The sequence below is a fragment of the Mesoplodon bidens genome, assembly GCF_964165515.1.
Source record: "Mesoplodon bidens genome assembly, chromosome: 7".
NCBI lineage: Eukaryota > Metazoa > Chordata > Mammalia > Artiodactyla > Ziphiidae > Mesoplodon > Mesoplodon bidens.
Window position 1 is genome coordinate 47,469,930 of NC_138164.1, and position 16,339 is coordinate 47,486,268.

Here is a 16,339-nt window from a genome sequence, read left to right on the forward strand (position 1 = left end):
ATCACCATGATAAGTTTAGTTACCATTTGTCACTATGCAAAGTTATTACAATATTATTGACAGTATTCCTCATGCTTTACATTTATCCCCATGACTCATTTATTTAGTAACTGCAAGTTTGTACCACTTAATTTCCTTCACCTATTTCATTCCCCCACTCCCACCCCCCGCCCCTGACCTCCCCTCTGTTCTTTTTCTTCTTCTTTTTTTAAAAAAAATATTTATGTATTTAGGTTGTGCTGGGACTTAGCTGTGGCATGTGGACTTCTTAGTTGTGGCATATGAACCGTTAGTTGCAGCATGCATGCAGGATCTAGTTCCCCGACCAGGGATTGAACCTGGGCCCCCTGCACTGGGAGCATGGAGTCTTACCCACTGGACCACCAGGGAAGTTCCTCCCCTCTGTTCTTTATATCTATGAACCTGTCTCTGTTTTGTTATATTTATTTGTTTGTATTGCTTCTTAGGTTTCACATATAAGTGAAATCATATGGTATTTCTCTGTCTGACTTATTTCACTTATAACCTGTAGGTCCATCCATGTTGTCCCAAATGGTGAGATGTCTTTTCTTTCCTTTTTTTTTTTTTTTGGTGGTACGCGGGCCTCTCACTGTTGTGGCCTCTCCCGTTGCGGAGCACAGGCTCCGGATGTGCAGGCTCAACGGCCATGGCTCACGGGCCTAGCTGCTCCGCGGCATGTGGGATCTTCCCAGACCAGGGCACAAACCCGTGTCCCCTGCATCGGCAGGCGGACTCTCAACCACTGTGCCACCAGGGAAGTCCCTCTTTTCTTTTTTTTAATGGTTGAGTGATATTCCATTGTATATATATACCACATCTTCTTTATCCATTCATCTGTCAGTAGACACTTAGGTTGCTTCCATATCTTGGCTATTGTAAATAATGCTGCAGTGAACATAGGGGTGCATGTATCTTGTCAAATTACTGTTTCTGTTTTCTTCAGAAAAACACCCAGAAGTGGAATTGTTGGATCATATGGTAGTTCTAGTTTTAATTTTTTGAGTAACCTCCATACTGTTTTCCATAGTGGCTGTATCAATTTACAGCCTGCCAGCCGTGCACTAGGGTACCCTTTTCTCCATATCCTCACCAGCACTTGTTATTTGTTGTCTCTTTGACAATAGCCATTCTGACAGGTGTGAGGTGATACTTCATTGTGGTTTTGATTTGCATTTCCCTGATGATTAGTGATGTTGAGCATCTTTTCATGTGTCTGTTGGCCACTATACCTTCTTTTGAAAAATGCCATTTTTAAAGTCAAATTGTTATTTTGATATTGAGTTGTATCAGTTCTTTGTATATTTTGAATATTAACCCCTTATCAGCTATATGCTTTACAAATATCTTCTCCCGTTCAGTAGACCACCTGTTCATTTTGTTGATGTTTCCTTTGCTGTACAAAAGCTTATTAGTTTAGTGTAGTACCATTTATTTATTTTTGCTTTTGTTTCCCTTGCCTAAGGAGACATATTCAAAAAAATATTGCTAAGATTGATGTCAAAGAGCATACTGCCTGATTTCTTCCAGAAGTTTTATGGTTTCAGGTCTTATATTTAATTCTTTAATTCATTTTGAAATTAATTGTGTATATGGTGACAGAAAGTCCAGTTTGATCCTTTTTCATGTAGCTGTGCAGTTTTCCCAGCACCATTTATTGAAGAGGCTATCCTTTTCCCCATTATATATTCTTGCCTCCTTTGTCATAGATTAATTCACCATGTAAGTGTGGGTTTATTTCTGGGGTGTCTGTTCTGGTCCATTAATTGATGTTTCTGTTTTTGTGCTGGTACCATACTGTTTTGATTACTGTAGCTTTGTAGGGTAGTTTGAAATCTGGGAGCATGATACCTCCAGTTTTGTTCTTCTTTCTCAGGATTGTTTTGACTGTTGGGGGGGTCTTTTGTGTTTCCATACACATTTTAGAATTGTTTGTTCTAGTTCTGTGAAGAATGCCTTTTTTTTTTTTTTTTTTTTTGACTGCGCTGCACAGCATGCAGGATCTTAGTTCCCTGAGCAGGGATCGAATCTGTGCCACCTGCAGTGGAAGCTCAGAGTCTTAACCACTGGACTGCCAGGGAAGTCCTGCCATTGGTATTTTGTTAAGGATTGTATTGAATCTGTAGATTGCTTTGGGTATTATGGCTATTTTAACAATATTAATTCTTCCAATCCATGAATACAGTATATATTTCCACTTGTGTCATCTTCACTTTCTTTCATCGGTATCTTATAGTTTCCTGAGTACAGGTCTTTTATCTGTATTGGTTAGATTTATTCCTAGGTATTTTATTATAATACTTTTGACACAACTGTAAATGGGATTGTTTTCTTAATTTCTCCTTCTGCCAGTTCTTGTTAGTGTATAGAAATACAACAGATTTCTATATATTAATTTTGTATCCTACTGAATTCATTTATTAGGTCTAACAGTTTTTTGGTGGCATCTTTAGGATTTTCTCTGTATCATATGTCATATGCAAACAGTGACAATTTTACTTCTTCTTTTCCAGTTTGGATTCCTTTTCTTTTTCTCGTCTAATTGCTCTGGCTAGGACTTCCAATTACCTTTTTTTTTTTTTTTTTTTAAATAGTGAAGTCAAGGTTATTCTTTGTATGTACTTGCCCACCTCAGATTTATTTGCCTCTTCGTTCTGGTTTGGAGGGAAGAGATATTCCTTCTCTTTTCCCAAACTTAACTCTTTCACCTCTTTTCTTGTTCCTGTCTCCCCAAAGTATTTTTTACGATTATTCTTCAAAGTGGAATTTGTACTTACTGCTTTTCCAGTCCCTCAACATCCTATCATATTGCAGAAACTTGTTTCTGGTAGTATGAATACTAATTGCCAGCCTAGTAACCATACTCACTGTCCATCCTTATTGCTTCATTTGCAACAATTGACCACGTTCCTTTCTTGAAACTTCTCTTCTGTTGCCCTAGTTAAATCTACTTCCTAGTTTTCCTCCTGTAATCTTTGAATCGTTTTCCTTGTCTAGTTTCTAAACATAGGCATTCCCCCAAGGTTTTGTTTTTGGTTGTTTTTAGTATATCTTATCTGTTCTCTCTTGGTCAGTGCTTTATTCTTGAGGCTCTGAGATAGAGTTTGAAAGCTACTGATCTAGACTCCTTGGCTGTCTATGGTTGAGATGCAGTGATGATTAATTTTATGTGTCAGTTTGACTGGGCTCTGGGGTGCTCTGACATTTGGTCAAACGTTATTCTGGGTATGTCTGTAATGATGCTTCTGGATGAGATTAATATTTGAATTTGTAGACTGAGTAAAGGCAGATTGCTCTCCCTAAAGTGGTGGGCCTCACCCTAACAGTTGAAGTCTTGAATAGAACAAAAGGGCTGACCCTACCACCAAAAAAGGAGAATTCCTTCAACTTGACTGCCTTTGAGTTGGAACATTGGGGTTTTTTCCCTGACTTTGGACTCAGACTGAAACATTGGCTTTTCCTGGGTCTTGAGCCTGCCATACTCAGACTTAGAACTATACCATCAGCTCTCTTGGGTCTCCAGTTTGTTGACTGCAGGTCTTGAGACTTGGCATCCTTTATAATCACATGAGCCAATTTCTTATAATAAATCTCTCTCTCTCCATTCATATGTGTATAAAGAGATGTCCCAGCTTGATGTCCAGTAGGTGCAGTCCCTTATGTATCCCTCAGCCTCCTAAAGAGACTGTCTCCTGTTGATGGAACTTGGACCCAAAGTCCGTTTGGTTGGGATATTGCTCTGTCAGTGATCCTGATGGATGCTGACAACAATTAGCAGTGAGAAATTTCCCTGTAGAAAAGTGCAGAAATTGGATGATTCCCAGTTCTTTGTCTTTAGCTCTGGAATAGAGTCTTGTAATAGAGTATTTCTAGATGATGACCAAACATCTACATGGATTTCCAAACCCAAAATATTTACTAGAGAACTCAGTATCTTCCCCCACAAACCTCTTTGTTTCATATATTGGATAATGACATTAGTGATTTTTTCTTATTATCATTTGCCTCTTTCATTCATTGAAAAATATTTGAGGGGACTTCCCTGGTGGTCCAGTGGGTAAGACTCTGCACTTTCAATGCAGGGGGCCCTGGTTGGGGAACTAGATCCTGAATATATGCCACAACTAAGAGTTTGTATGCCGCAACTAAGAAGTCCGCATGCCACAACTAAGAAGCCCACATGCTGCTACTAAGAGATCCCGCATGCTATAATGAAGATCCTGCATGCTGCAACTAAGACCCGGCTTTGCTGAGTCTTAAATAAATAATAAATAAATATTTAAATTTTTTTTTTAAAAAGGCTCTTATTAAAAAATTTTTTAAATATATTTGAGGACAAAATGTGTGGGCTACAAATATTAACCATTCACAGACCTCATCCTTAAAGAACTCGGGTTAGGGGCTTCCCTGGTGGTGCAGTGGTTGGGAGTCCGCCTGCCAATGCAGGGGACGCGGGTTCGTGCCCCGGTCCGGGAAGATCCCACATGCCGCGGAGCGGCTGGGCCCGTGAGCCATGGCCGCTGGGCCTGTGCGTCTGGAGCCTGTGCTCCGCAATGGGAGAGACCACAACAGTGAGAGGCCCGCGTACCGCAAAACAAAACAAAACAAACAAACAAACAAACAAAAAAAGAACTCGGGTTAGAAGGGGGAGACATGATATATGTGCATATAACTGCAGTATGTAATAGAAAGCTGTGAGTGCTGCATAAAAGTTTGTGCAAGATCAGTGGAGGAAAGAGATAATTTTGATGCTTAAGTTGTTTGGAGTTGGAGGAAGGGATCAGGAGCAAGAGTTGAGGGAGTAGGTGTGAAATTTAAAAAAAATTGTTTTTGGTTCCAGAAAGAGTGGAGAAAAACAAAAAAATGCTAATGTTAATGTAAAGATGAAATCATTGGCAGCCCAGCTGTTTTTTACTTTGTGAGCAGAACATTTGTGTTAATTTTCCAGATTCTATTATTACCTTGATGTATGACTAGATAATTAGTTATTATAATCTATTTCTGTCACCATCAATTGAAACTTACAACTTGCTTGAAAGGAAGGACCTAATACATGAAAGGCACTGTAAAAAAATACTTTTTTGATTAAAAAAAAAGCATCTAGAAATGCCACTAAGGAGATTCAAAATCTATTAATAAGTGGAACATGAAAAACAAACAGTTAAAGAAGGAAAGATGGTTACTAGGTCAACAAAAATACGGATTTTTTATAGCATTCCTCCTGCAAAGGTCACAATGCTGTTTTTCTCTTGTGTTTTAAAGGTTTTTTTTTCAGGAAACTTTGTTGTGAGGTACTAGAATGGCATAGTGAGTAAGCTAGGTTGCCTGGGTTGAAATCCTAACTCTGATTATATTAGTCATGTGACCTCGTGTGCCTCATTAACTTCTCTGTGCCTCATTTTTTTAATCTGTAAAATGGGGATAATAGTAATGTTACCACCTACTAGAGCTTTGTGAGAAATAAATAATATATACATACATATATATATATACACACACACACACACACATACATGACTGTAAATTTCTTACAGCAGAACCTGACATTTAAGAAATGCTCAGTAATTGCTAGATATATTTTTGTGTGGTAAAATACATATAACAAAATTACCAGATTGACCATTTTAAGGTGTACAGTTCAGTGGTATTAAATATATTCACATTGTTGTGCAACCATCACCACCAACCATCCCCATAACTCTTTTCATCTTGTAAAACTGAAACTCTATACCCATTAAGTAGTAACTCTCCATTCTCCCCTCCCCCTGGCTCCTGGAAACCACCATTCTACTTTCTGTCTTTATGATTTTGAATACTCTAAGTACCTCATATAAGTGGAATCATATAATATTTGTCATTTTGTGACAGTCTTATTTCACTTATCATAATGTCCTCAAGATTCATCCATATTGTAGCATATTGCAAAATTTTCTTTCTTTTTAAGGCTGAATAATATTCCACTGTATACCTCATTTTGCTTGCTTTTCCATTCATCTGTTGGTTTATACTTGGATCGCTTCCATGTTTTAGCTATTGTGAATAATGCTGCTATGAACATGGATGTACAAATATCTCTTTGATACCTGCTTTCAATTCTTTTGGGTATAGACCCAGAAGTAGAATTGCTGGATCATATGGTAATTCTACTTTTAATTGTTTGAGAAACCACCACATCATTTTACACAGTGGCTGCACCATTTTACATTACTACCAACAGTGCCCAAGGGTTCCAGTGTCTCCACATCCTTGCCAACATTTGTTTTCTGTTTTTTGTTTTTAATAGTAGCCATCCTAGTAAGTGTGAGGTGGTATCTCACTGTAATTTAGATATTATTTTTAATAATAATAATAATTAGAAAAAAGATTTTATAGAATCAGATATTAATTATGAAAATTACTGCTGTTCTTTTTAGGAGACAATTGAAGGAACTACATAGTGCCTTATATTTTTTCATTGTTTTATGATTGCTATGGCAAATTCATTGGTTATATGGAAGTAAACTTTAACTTGTTTTTAGAGGGAGCAGAACATTTAACAAATTGAACCAATGGTTGGGTTCCTTATGAACTGGATATAAAGTTTTACAAAAATATGAAATTCAGTTAAATTTGATTCTTGTCTTTAAGGAGCTTTCACATTAGAACAAATATAAAACAGGATGTAATGATAATGGTGTTTGGTTCAGACTAAGTACTTAGAAATGCTAGGAGGGAAGAAATGCTTCATAGTGAATATTCATAAAAGACATTGTAGATGAAGTGGCATTCCACTGGGCCTTAAAAAATTAATAGATCTTTGTTTGACTTGTGTTGTGAGGGAAGGTTAGGAGGAAGACATTGAAGACAAAGATTCAGAGGCAAGATAGCTCAGTTTGTGTTTCATAGGAACAGGATATGATTCAAGCTAACTTGGACATAATATTCACTTGGGAAGTTCTGGGAAATACTACTGGATTAGATTGTGGCAAACTTGGAGTGGCAAACCAGAGGATTTCTTTAGAAATATAAAAATCCATTTTTCAGGTAGTATGGTCTATTTGCTACAATACTTGTTTCTGTAACACATTAACTTCTGTAATTGGTAAATATGGGATTGATGTCAGTATAATGGGAAGGTAGCATTCGTTCAAAAATAATCTTTCCCAGCATATTAGCATTTCAAAGCAATCTAGAACAAACTCATAATTAAAGGGAATGTCTTAGTAATACAAGAAGATATTAGGAAAACACTGAAAGTCCTGCAGAAGTGAAAATGGTGGCTACAAGAACAGTTCCACATTCCACAGGGTTAAGCATTCTGATGAAGCAGTGAGTGCAGAGAGAGAAGCTGTGAAGACATTTCTGTTTGCATTAAGAACTTTGGTGAAGAAGTCTACATCCTGGGGTATATTTTTAACTTCATTGAAATTGGTCTTCGCTAGAAGCAAATGCCCTTCAGAATCCATATAACAAATTAGGAAGCAGCAGCTCCAGGGTTTAAGGAGGCTTCAGAGGATCGAAGACCATAATTCAAGGTGCAAATTCACGTGGAGATTTAACTGCACTAGTGTTTCTGTAAAGACTTCTTATTGTTTTAGTTAGGGCTTTGATTACACTGATTTTTTTTGTGTGTGTGTGGTACGCAGGCCTCTCACTGTTGTGGCCTCTCCCGTTGCAGAGTGCAGGCTCCAGATGCGCAGGCTCAGCGGCCATGGCTCACGGGCCCAGCCGCTCTGCGGCATGTGGGATCTTCCCAGACCGGGGCACGAACCCGTGTCCCCTGCATCGGCAGGTGGACTCTCAACCACTGTGCCACCAGGGAAGCCCGATTACACTGATTTTTGAGTAGTCTGCCTTAACTCTCTTTTTCCCATGAGCTCTGTTATTTGTAGTAGCGATTTTTCTAGAACTCAAGGCTGGCCACTTCCCCATGTACATATCACATTCTAGCAGAAAGGGCTCTGCTACATTATAAAAGCAGTAAATTAATAAAGGAATTGTTGTCCTGAATTTTCAGTTAAATTTTCTGACAAAATCTTCTTGTTTGCCATGGTTATGGAAATCCATTACAACTCTTGAAATTTATACGCTGTGTTCTCATTCACTCAAGTTTTAATTGAGAATGTTCCCATTTTAATTTTAAAGGAAATTTACATTTGAAATTTGTGCTAAATCAAGTATTTTTATGTAGTAAGTCAAAACACCTCTAAATGAACTCTGCTGCTTGGCTGTGCTTGGGTAGTGAATTTATCTTCCTAAATGTTGCACACAGATTTTGATCAGACATAAACTTAACTTTTGAAGGACTGTCAGGGTGTTTGTACAAGTTTATTAACATAGAAAATGCCCACTAACTCCTAAAACTCATTCTCTTACATAAAGAACCAGATGCTGTCTTGGAATTTGAGACCTAAGTTGAATATATAGAATTCCTGGTTTATTAGAGGAGTCCCAAATGGGCTTGATATCTTCATTTTCTTAAAACAAAGCCTAGTTCTTTAATTTCATTCAGCTGTTAACTTTCTGAAGTGTTCATTTCTGGAAGATTTTGAATGGAAATGTCTTTAGCGTTCCATTCTTATTGACTGATACAAACTACAGCCTATTTCCACTTTTTTTTTTCCATCTACACATGTTTTTATTTTTATTCAACTATAAGCAAATAGCAGAATTAACACAACATTCAGCAACTCCAGACCAGCTTTTCTTACACCGACGAGTGATCAATTTAACACGCACAGACTTTCGGATTTCTGATGACCTCTCACTCAGCCCCGCAGCTCATCTAGATGGCCAAGCTTTAACAGCAAAGTGACTCTTTCCTTATTGCTTTTTCCAGTATTGCTCTTTAAAGGAGCCAGAGCGGGACACTGACAGCCAATAACCAGCCTGAGATGTATCACGTTGGGGGCTAGTGGCCCCTGGTTGTCTTAGTGAGAGACAGGGCCCTGAAAACAAATGCCAGAAGATGCCGTCACACACAGCCCTGGGCTTGGGCTCACAAAGGCAGAGGCAATCAATCTTTTCTTTTTTTCAACCTCCCTTAAAGTTTCTTTGATGCTCTGTTCTAATACTGCAGACCTGGTCTTTTTACCAGAATTTTTTTCCTCTTTAACGTCTGGGTTGTTATTCCTATATTAACATTTTGATGACCCCATCCTAGTACCAAAGTATCCCCCACCAAAACGGAGTTCAAATTTGATCAAAACAGGGCTTCCCTGGTGGCGCAGTGGTTGGGGGTCCGCCTGCTGATGCAGGGGACGGGGGTTCGTGCCCCGGTCCGGGAGGATCCCACATGCCGCGGAGCGGCTGGGCCCGTGAGCCATGGCCGCTGAGCCTGCGCGTCCGGAGCCTGTGCTCCACAGCGGGAGAGGCCACAGCAGTGAGAGGCCCGCGTATCAGAAAAAAAAAAAAAAAAAAAAAAATTTGATCAAAACATAAACCCCCTAGAATTATAGAGGACAGGCAGAAGGAAAAGACAACCTAAACCTAAATCTTACTGCTCAGGCCTCGGGGCAGGGGGAAGGGAAGAAATCTACATGCACCACTAAACTGAAACACTGCTTGGGGACTCTGGGACGATGTCCATCTCCTGGCTTTCCTCTGCTTCCCAGACAGCTGCTCGTAGAGTTTGGGCACATAGACATCCCATTCGGCCTGGTAACACGTGCCGGCCCCTGGAGCCCCGAGCTCATACTTTTTTTTTTTTTTTTTGCTGTATGTGGGCCTCTCACTGTTGTGGCCTCTCCCGTTGCGGAGCACAGGCTCCGGACGCGCAGGCTCAGCGGCCATGGCTCATGGGCCCAGCTGCTCCACGGCATGTGGGATCTTCCCGGACCGGGGCACGAACCCGTGTCCCCTGCATTGGCAGGCGGACTCCCAACCACTGCGCCACCAGGGAAGCCTGTGAGCTCATACTTTTTGCAGAAATTCGCCACCTTGAATCTGCCACCGTGGTCTCCAGATCGGTTGCTGAGAATGGGCTCATCACACTTTAGTGGCCTGTCCTGCTCATAAACCAGCCAGATGTAGTGGTGAAGGCCTGTGCCCTTGGGAGGCCCAGAGCCCACATAATCGGAGAGGACCGTGCCACTCCTGATGTCGTTGCCCTTCATGGTGACCACTAGGAAATGGTGCCATTTCCTGTATTTGGGGTCCTTCCTGCTGGGAGCATCCGGGTCTGTCAAGACCAAGGTATACAATTTACCTGGATGAAGGCCATCCCATGCAATGCTGGTGGGCCGGTTCTTCACCTGGGTGGGTGTCAGCACTTTGCCCAGCTCATCAGCCTCCGCCTCGCCATATTTGACCTGCAGTGGGTGCTGCGGCCTCTCATCCACTTCCTGCAGGCTCAAAGGCCTGGACCGCTTGTTGAGGTCCACGGGCATCACGGAGCCAAGAGGGGTGGACAGCAGGGAAAGCAGCGGGAGGACTTGCGCAGGGTAGTAGTCCAGACTCCCAGCCCTATTTCTACTTCTGAGCAAGTAAAACCACTGAACTTTAAAATAAGGCTTGGGACTTCCCTGGCGGTCCAGTGGTTAAAGATTGCGCTTCCAATGCAGGGGGTGCGGGGTAATCCCTGGTCAGGGAAGTAAGATCCCACATGACATGCAGCCTGGCCAAAATTAAAAGGCTTAGTTGGTATTACTTTTATAAAGATAGAAATCCATACTTTAAAACTTTGTTACTGATATGATTTATTTTACCTCCATATTTTTGTACATATTTTCATAAAAATGTATTTGTGCTATATTGCTATTTAGTGTTTTGGGGATCGTTTACTTTTAAAATAAAAACACTCTTTTTCATTACAGAAAGGCCCAAATGGGACCAGTACTTTGCCAGCTGAAAGTTCTCTTCTACAAGAAATTGAAGTACAGAATGAGGAAGTGGCAGCTTTTTGTCAATCCATTACAAAGTAAGGAATTTTTCTTTATAAAGATTATTTTTTATTAAGTAATTTAAAAAAATCTATCTTAACCAGATTAGTGCTACTAATTCTAAAATTTTTTAAGTTTTAACTATTTTCTCCCTGTGGCTAAAATGTCAAAACAATCAGTTAATTGGTACATTAACACAAACTACAGTTGAACCTGTTAGTGTTCTGAGTATTTAGAAGAAAAAATTGAGGTCGGACAGTAGATTTCTGATACTCTATTACTGAGGGAGAATATGGCTTAAACATAGAAGTTTCATTAGAATTAGGAAATGCCTTTTTTTTTTTTTTGCGGTACGCGGGCCTCTCACTGTTGTGGCCTCTCCTGTTGCGGAGCACAGGCTCCGGATGCACAGGCTCAGCGGCCATGGCTCACGGGCCCAGCCGCTCCATGGCATGTGGAATCTTCCCGGACCGGGGCACGAACCCATGTCCCCTGCATCGGCAGGCGGACTCTCAACCACTGCGCCACCAGGGAAGCCCAGAAAATGCCTTTTTTTTTTTTTTTTTTTTTTTTTTGGCTGTGTTGGGTCTTCATTGCTGCACACGTTGAGGTGCGTGGGTTTCTCACTGCAGTGGCTTCTCTTATTGCGGAGCACGGGTTCTAGGCGCACAGGCTCAGTAGTTGTGGCGTGCGGGCTTAGTTGCTCCACGGCATGTGAGATCTTCCTGGACCAGGGATCAAACCCGTATCCCCTGCGTTGGCAGGTGGATTCTTAACCACTGGACCACCAGGGAAGTCCCTGCCTTTTTTTCCTTTATAGGGAAACTTAGTTTTGCCATAAGCTTTCTAGCATTCAAAATATTGTCCTACTTAGAATTAAGAGATGATATAACAAGCAAGATTAGAGGAGCAAATATATTTTCTGAAGGTTAGAAAAATGCATTTCTAAAATGTTCTTTTAATCCTAAATGTGTCCAGTGTTCTTCATACACGAAGAAACTGAGACTCAGAGAAGTTACCTACCAAAGTTTACTCAGCTAGTCTGTAACAGAGCCAGGTCTCCATTACCTCTGGTTCGGTGTGTTTTCTTTCCATCATATCACTGTATTAGTGAGGACTTCTGTTCTCAGTGCAAGAAACCCATCTTAAACTAGCATAAATCAAGGAAGGTTATGTATTGATTCACAAACCCGTATAGCAGAAAGAGGGAGGATGGGGCAGAGCTCAGTGACAGCAAGATCCAGGAATTCACACACTGTAATTGATCCCTACTCCCTTTGGACTCTTCTTCCTCCCTTTTCTCCCTGGGCCCTTTCACCATGCATGTTGGCTTCTACTACAGATGGAGTTTTGAAGTCAGGGAATATAGCCACTGATGGCTTAGACTTTGATATTCTAATGGTCTTGTTAGCAGAAAGGAAAGAGTCCTTTCAGTCAGCACCAGATAGAAAAATCCCACGGAAGGAGGGAGTGGAACAACAAACATTGTGGCCAACTGGATGAGATCTGTTATCAAAAGAAGGAAAAGTAGGGACTTCCTTGGTGGCACAGTGGTTAAGAATCTGCCTGCCAATGCAGGGAACACAGGTTCGATCCCTAGTCCGGGAAGATCCCACATGCCACGGAGCAACTAAGCTGTGAGCCACAACTGCTGAGCCTGCATGCCACAACTACTGAAGCCCACACACCTAGAGCCCATGCTCCACAACAAGAGAAGCCACCGCAATGAGAAGCCTACCCACCGCAACGAAGAGTAGCCCCCGCTCACGGCAACTAGAGAGAGCCCGTGTGCAACAACAAAGACCCAACGCAGCCAAAAACAAACAAATAAATAAACAAACAAATTTATTTTTTTAAAAAAGAAGGAGAAGTAGATCACTACTGGGAGATTTATTCTGAATCCAGTATTTTCCCCAGTGTGCTTTAAGCAAAGCAGAGTTTGGGGTTCCCAGATCATTTTCGAGTATATTCATCATTTTTATGATATGGGACTTATTAATATTTAACTAGACTTTCTAGACTATTGGTAACATTTCATTAAAATTCTATCTTCCTGTGTGTCACCTTTTAACCAGCATTCCTTTTCTTCAGGATACCTTAGGGGAAAAAAAAGAAGAAAAATATCAGTAGAGTCACTTTTTCTTTCCTGAAAAGGTTACCCTTAACTGTGTTTTTAAAACTCATATTTTTCAGTAGACGTTTAAAATAGAAGAGGCATTTAGGTGACTGAGAATGCAAATTGCATGTATTAGAAATTACCTGTGCCTTTGTTCCATTATACCATTATGTATGTGTGGTTAACAGTTCGGAAATAATCTTTTATCTTAATGGTTTGGTATTAATCTGATATGTATTTTATCTTAATGGTTTGGTATTAATCTGATATGTGTTCATCGAGTTTTTAAAATTTTCTTTCCAAACAAGCCTTGTCTATTAGACTGTGTTGAGTGACTATTGCATTTAAGCTTTGCATGTTGAGAAATTAGGCTCTCTGTGATCTGCCTTTTTTTCTGCATTTGAATCTTAGTGTTATTTACACAAACTCTGCCACTAAGCTAAAATGATCATTTTATTTATGTGTGCACGCGTGCACGCACACACACACAAAAATGGCTTATGTAAAATTAAAACCTCGGATGAACTAGAGAGAATGAATTCTTTTTGTAATTTATTTCTGTTAGAGTGGGATTGCAACAAATGTTTCAGAGAAGTAAGAGGCAGAGGTGTTTTTGAAGCCATGTTCTAGAAAATTCTTTCATTCCCCTCTGACCTTGGAGATTGGAGTCAGGAGAAGTCTTGATGTCTTGAAGAAATTAATGTCACTTTCTATTTTTTCCAGTGTGCAGATTTTAAAAACAAGTATTTATACTCTTAGTCAATGCTTCATTTTTTGAAATCTCCTAAAATGATTAATTTAATTATTTAAATTCAGCTATGACATTAGTGTAAGATTGTCAGGACGATATTTGTTTACAGATAAGCCTACTTCTAGGCCTTGTTTTTTTTGCTTCTGTGAAATCAGGGAGTTGGACTAGTGATCTCAAGGGTCACTTTCAGTTTAAAGTTCTGTAAAATACTTTGAATTAGGACATTTAATTATTACTGCATTTTTTTTTGTTTTTATTTCTTTTTTTTTCTTTCCTTTCACACTCATCATAATTGACAAAACTTGCTGTATCTACTAGTTACATAGGTCCAGAGAAAGTTCTCAGAGGAATGTTAGATACCAGTGGAAATTTTTGCTGCTTCATTTGTGGTCTCCTAGGGTAAGATGAAAAACTACACTTTACACTTGTCATTCTGAATAGCCTTTAATTTCCTTTCCTCATATATGGTTCCAATCTAATATTTATATTCTACAAAAGTTTCTTGATCCCAAGGATTCCCTATAGGTTTTCACCTCTGCATTTAGTTAATTTTATTCTAAACGACGCTGACTCAAGTTTCTTATAAAGTAGTGTCAATTCAATTAAAAACCCTCATTTTTAAAAATAAATTTATTTATTTTTATTTTTTATTTATTTTTGGCTGCGTTGGGTCTTTGTTGCTGTGTGCAGGCTTTCTCTAGTTGTGGTGAGCGGGGGCTACTCTTTGTTGTGGTGCGCAGTCTTCTCATTGCCGTGGCTTCTCTTGTTGCGGAGCATGGGCTCTGGGTGCATGGGCTTCAGTAGTTGTGTGGCATGCGGGCTCAGTAGTTGTGTGGCACGCGGGCTCAGTAGTTGTGGCGCACGGGCTTAGTTGCTCCATGGCATGTGGGATCTTCCCGGGCCAGGGCTCGAACCCGTGTCCCCTGCATTGGCAGGTGGATTCTTAACCACTGTGCCACCAGGGAAGCCCCAAACCCTCATTTTTATATGTAACTTTTTATCACTAGAATTTTTGTCCAGTAAATTCTTGTTTTCTGAACTGTCATCAGGAATTTCTGATTTTCCTTTTACCATCCTTAAGGATTTCTGAAAATTGAAGGCTTCCTTGGATATAGATAAAGTTCTTTAGTGTTTTATATATTAGTTATCTATGTGATTTGCTGTAAGTATCTTATTTCATATGGTATTTCTTGTTTCATAGGAAACAAGAATACCAAGCATGTGAGAAACAATAAAAAATCTTAGGCTGGGTCCTGTGAAGGTCTTGTCATTGTGTTATAGAGGGGTAAGCTTGGCAACAGTCAAATATTTGAAGATAATGTGTCCATATCTAAAGGTGCATTTCCAACATCAATTTAAGTTTATTACTTTATATTACCTTTTTTTTCAATTACATTTCTTTTTAATATTGGATCCTTTGTGGCACTTAAGATCACAGGGCAGAAACCAGATTTATTCATTTATTCATTTATTTGACGAGATGCTTATAAAGCTTACCATGTACTGGACACTGTTCTGAGTGTCCTTATAAACTTAATTCACATAATTCTCACAACCCCATGAGGTTAGTAGTAATATTATCCCCAGTTTATAGAAGAGGAAACTGAAGCAACAAGGAGATTCAATAACTTGCCTAAGATTACACAGCTAGTCAGTAGTACAATCAGGATTTAAACTTGGGAAGTCTGACTCTAGTGGTAGTGCACAAATAGTTACACTTGCTGCCTGCCTCTCCAGAAGCTTTCTTATTGTCAACTCAAACTATTTTATTCTGTTCCTATAACTTGATTATTTTAATCTCTATAGAAGCGAATAGATAAAACTTCCAGCATTCATTCCCTTTATAGCCCTGTGAAAAGCAGATGGGAGAAGTGGAATTTGTCTTCTAACTTCCAGAAGAAAGTCAGTTAAAGGAAGCCCACAGGTTTAAAGAAGGCATCAAATCCTCCTTTGTCTTCAGATAATAGAAGTGCTATCTGGAGATTAGCCATACACCTGGCTTATATATTTAAATTTAAAGTATTTTGCTACTATGAATACCAAGAATACTTCACAGGCAATTTTTTTGCCATTCCCTAAGTCTTAGAAATCACTTTGAGGGAATAAAGGCCTCATAGCACTGTAAAAACCCATTGTCTATGTTTTTCTGTCATGCTGACAACCAAAAACAGTGTGTAGGAAAAAGGATGTCAGAAAAAAAGATTTTAAAAAGACAACAAACTTTTCATCCCTCTGGCAGTTACAATTTAGGGCTATCACCTGTATTGTCAATGGTTCATTAAAAATGTACATTTAGTGAAATTATACTGTTTAGCCAAAAATCTGAAGCAGAGAACCTCATTTAATGCTGTGTATCCAGTGTATGTTTTGTTGATGTTGATAGTGTTACCAGAGCTGCCCTGGCAGTACTTAATCTCTTTCCTTGGATTCTGTTTATTTAAAAGGCAAATGGTGGTGTTTTGGAGTTTTGACAGGGGTCCATTCATTGTATTTCTCCTGAGCTGCTCTAGAATTGGACAATAACACAGAATTGAATGGCTATAAGCATGCAAAGCCTTGTTCAGGGCTCTCAAATGCAGCTTTCAAAAAAAGAAT

The 16,339-nt window shown here is 39.6% G+C and overlaps 2 protein-coding genes across 5 annotated transcripts in view; one reads left to right on the forward strand and one right to left on the reverse strand.

The window, feature by feature from the left end:
- Positions 1–16,339, forward strand: part of PIK3C2A (phosphatidylinositol-4-phosphate 3-kinase catalytic subunit type 2 alpha) — a 177,934-nt gene that overhangs the window by 102,996 nt on the left and 58,599 nt on the right. For all 4 annotated transcript variants that reach the window (XM_081240458.1, XM_081240459.1, XM_081240457.1 and 1 more), the window contains one exon: positions 10,812–10,915. In XM_081240458.1, the coding sequence (XP_081096584.1) occupies positions 10,812–10,915 (104 nt within the window). The remainder of the gene's footprint in view (positions 1–10,811; positions 10,916–16,339) is intronic.
- Positions 9,209–10,385, reverse strand: LOC308619969 (phosphatidylethanolamine-binding protein 1-like; the record flags this gene model as incomplete). The annotated part of the gene is made up of 2 exons (XM_081239302.1): positions 9,209–9,674; positions 9,893–10,385. 2 exons carry the CDS (start codon positions 10,383–10,385, stop codon positions 9,487–9,489), a joined length of 681 nt encoding a protein of 226 aa, XP_081095428.1. The 3' UTR covers positions 9,209–9,486.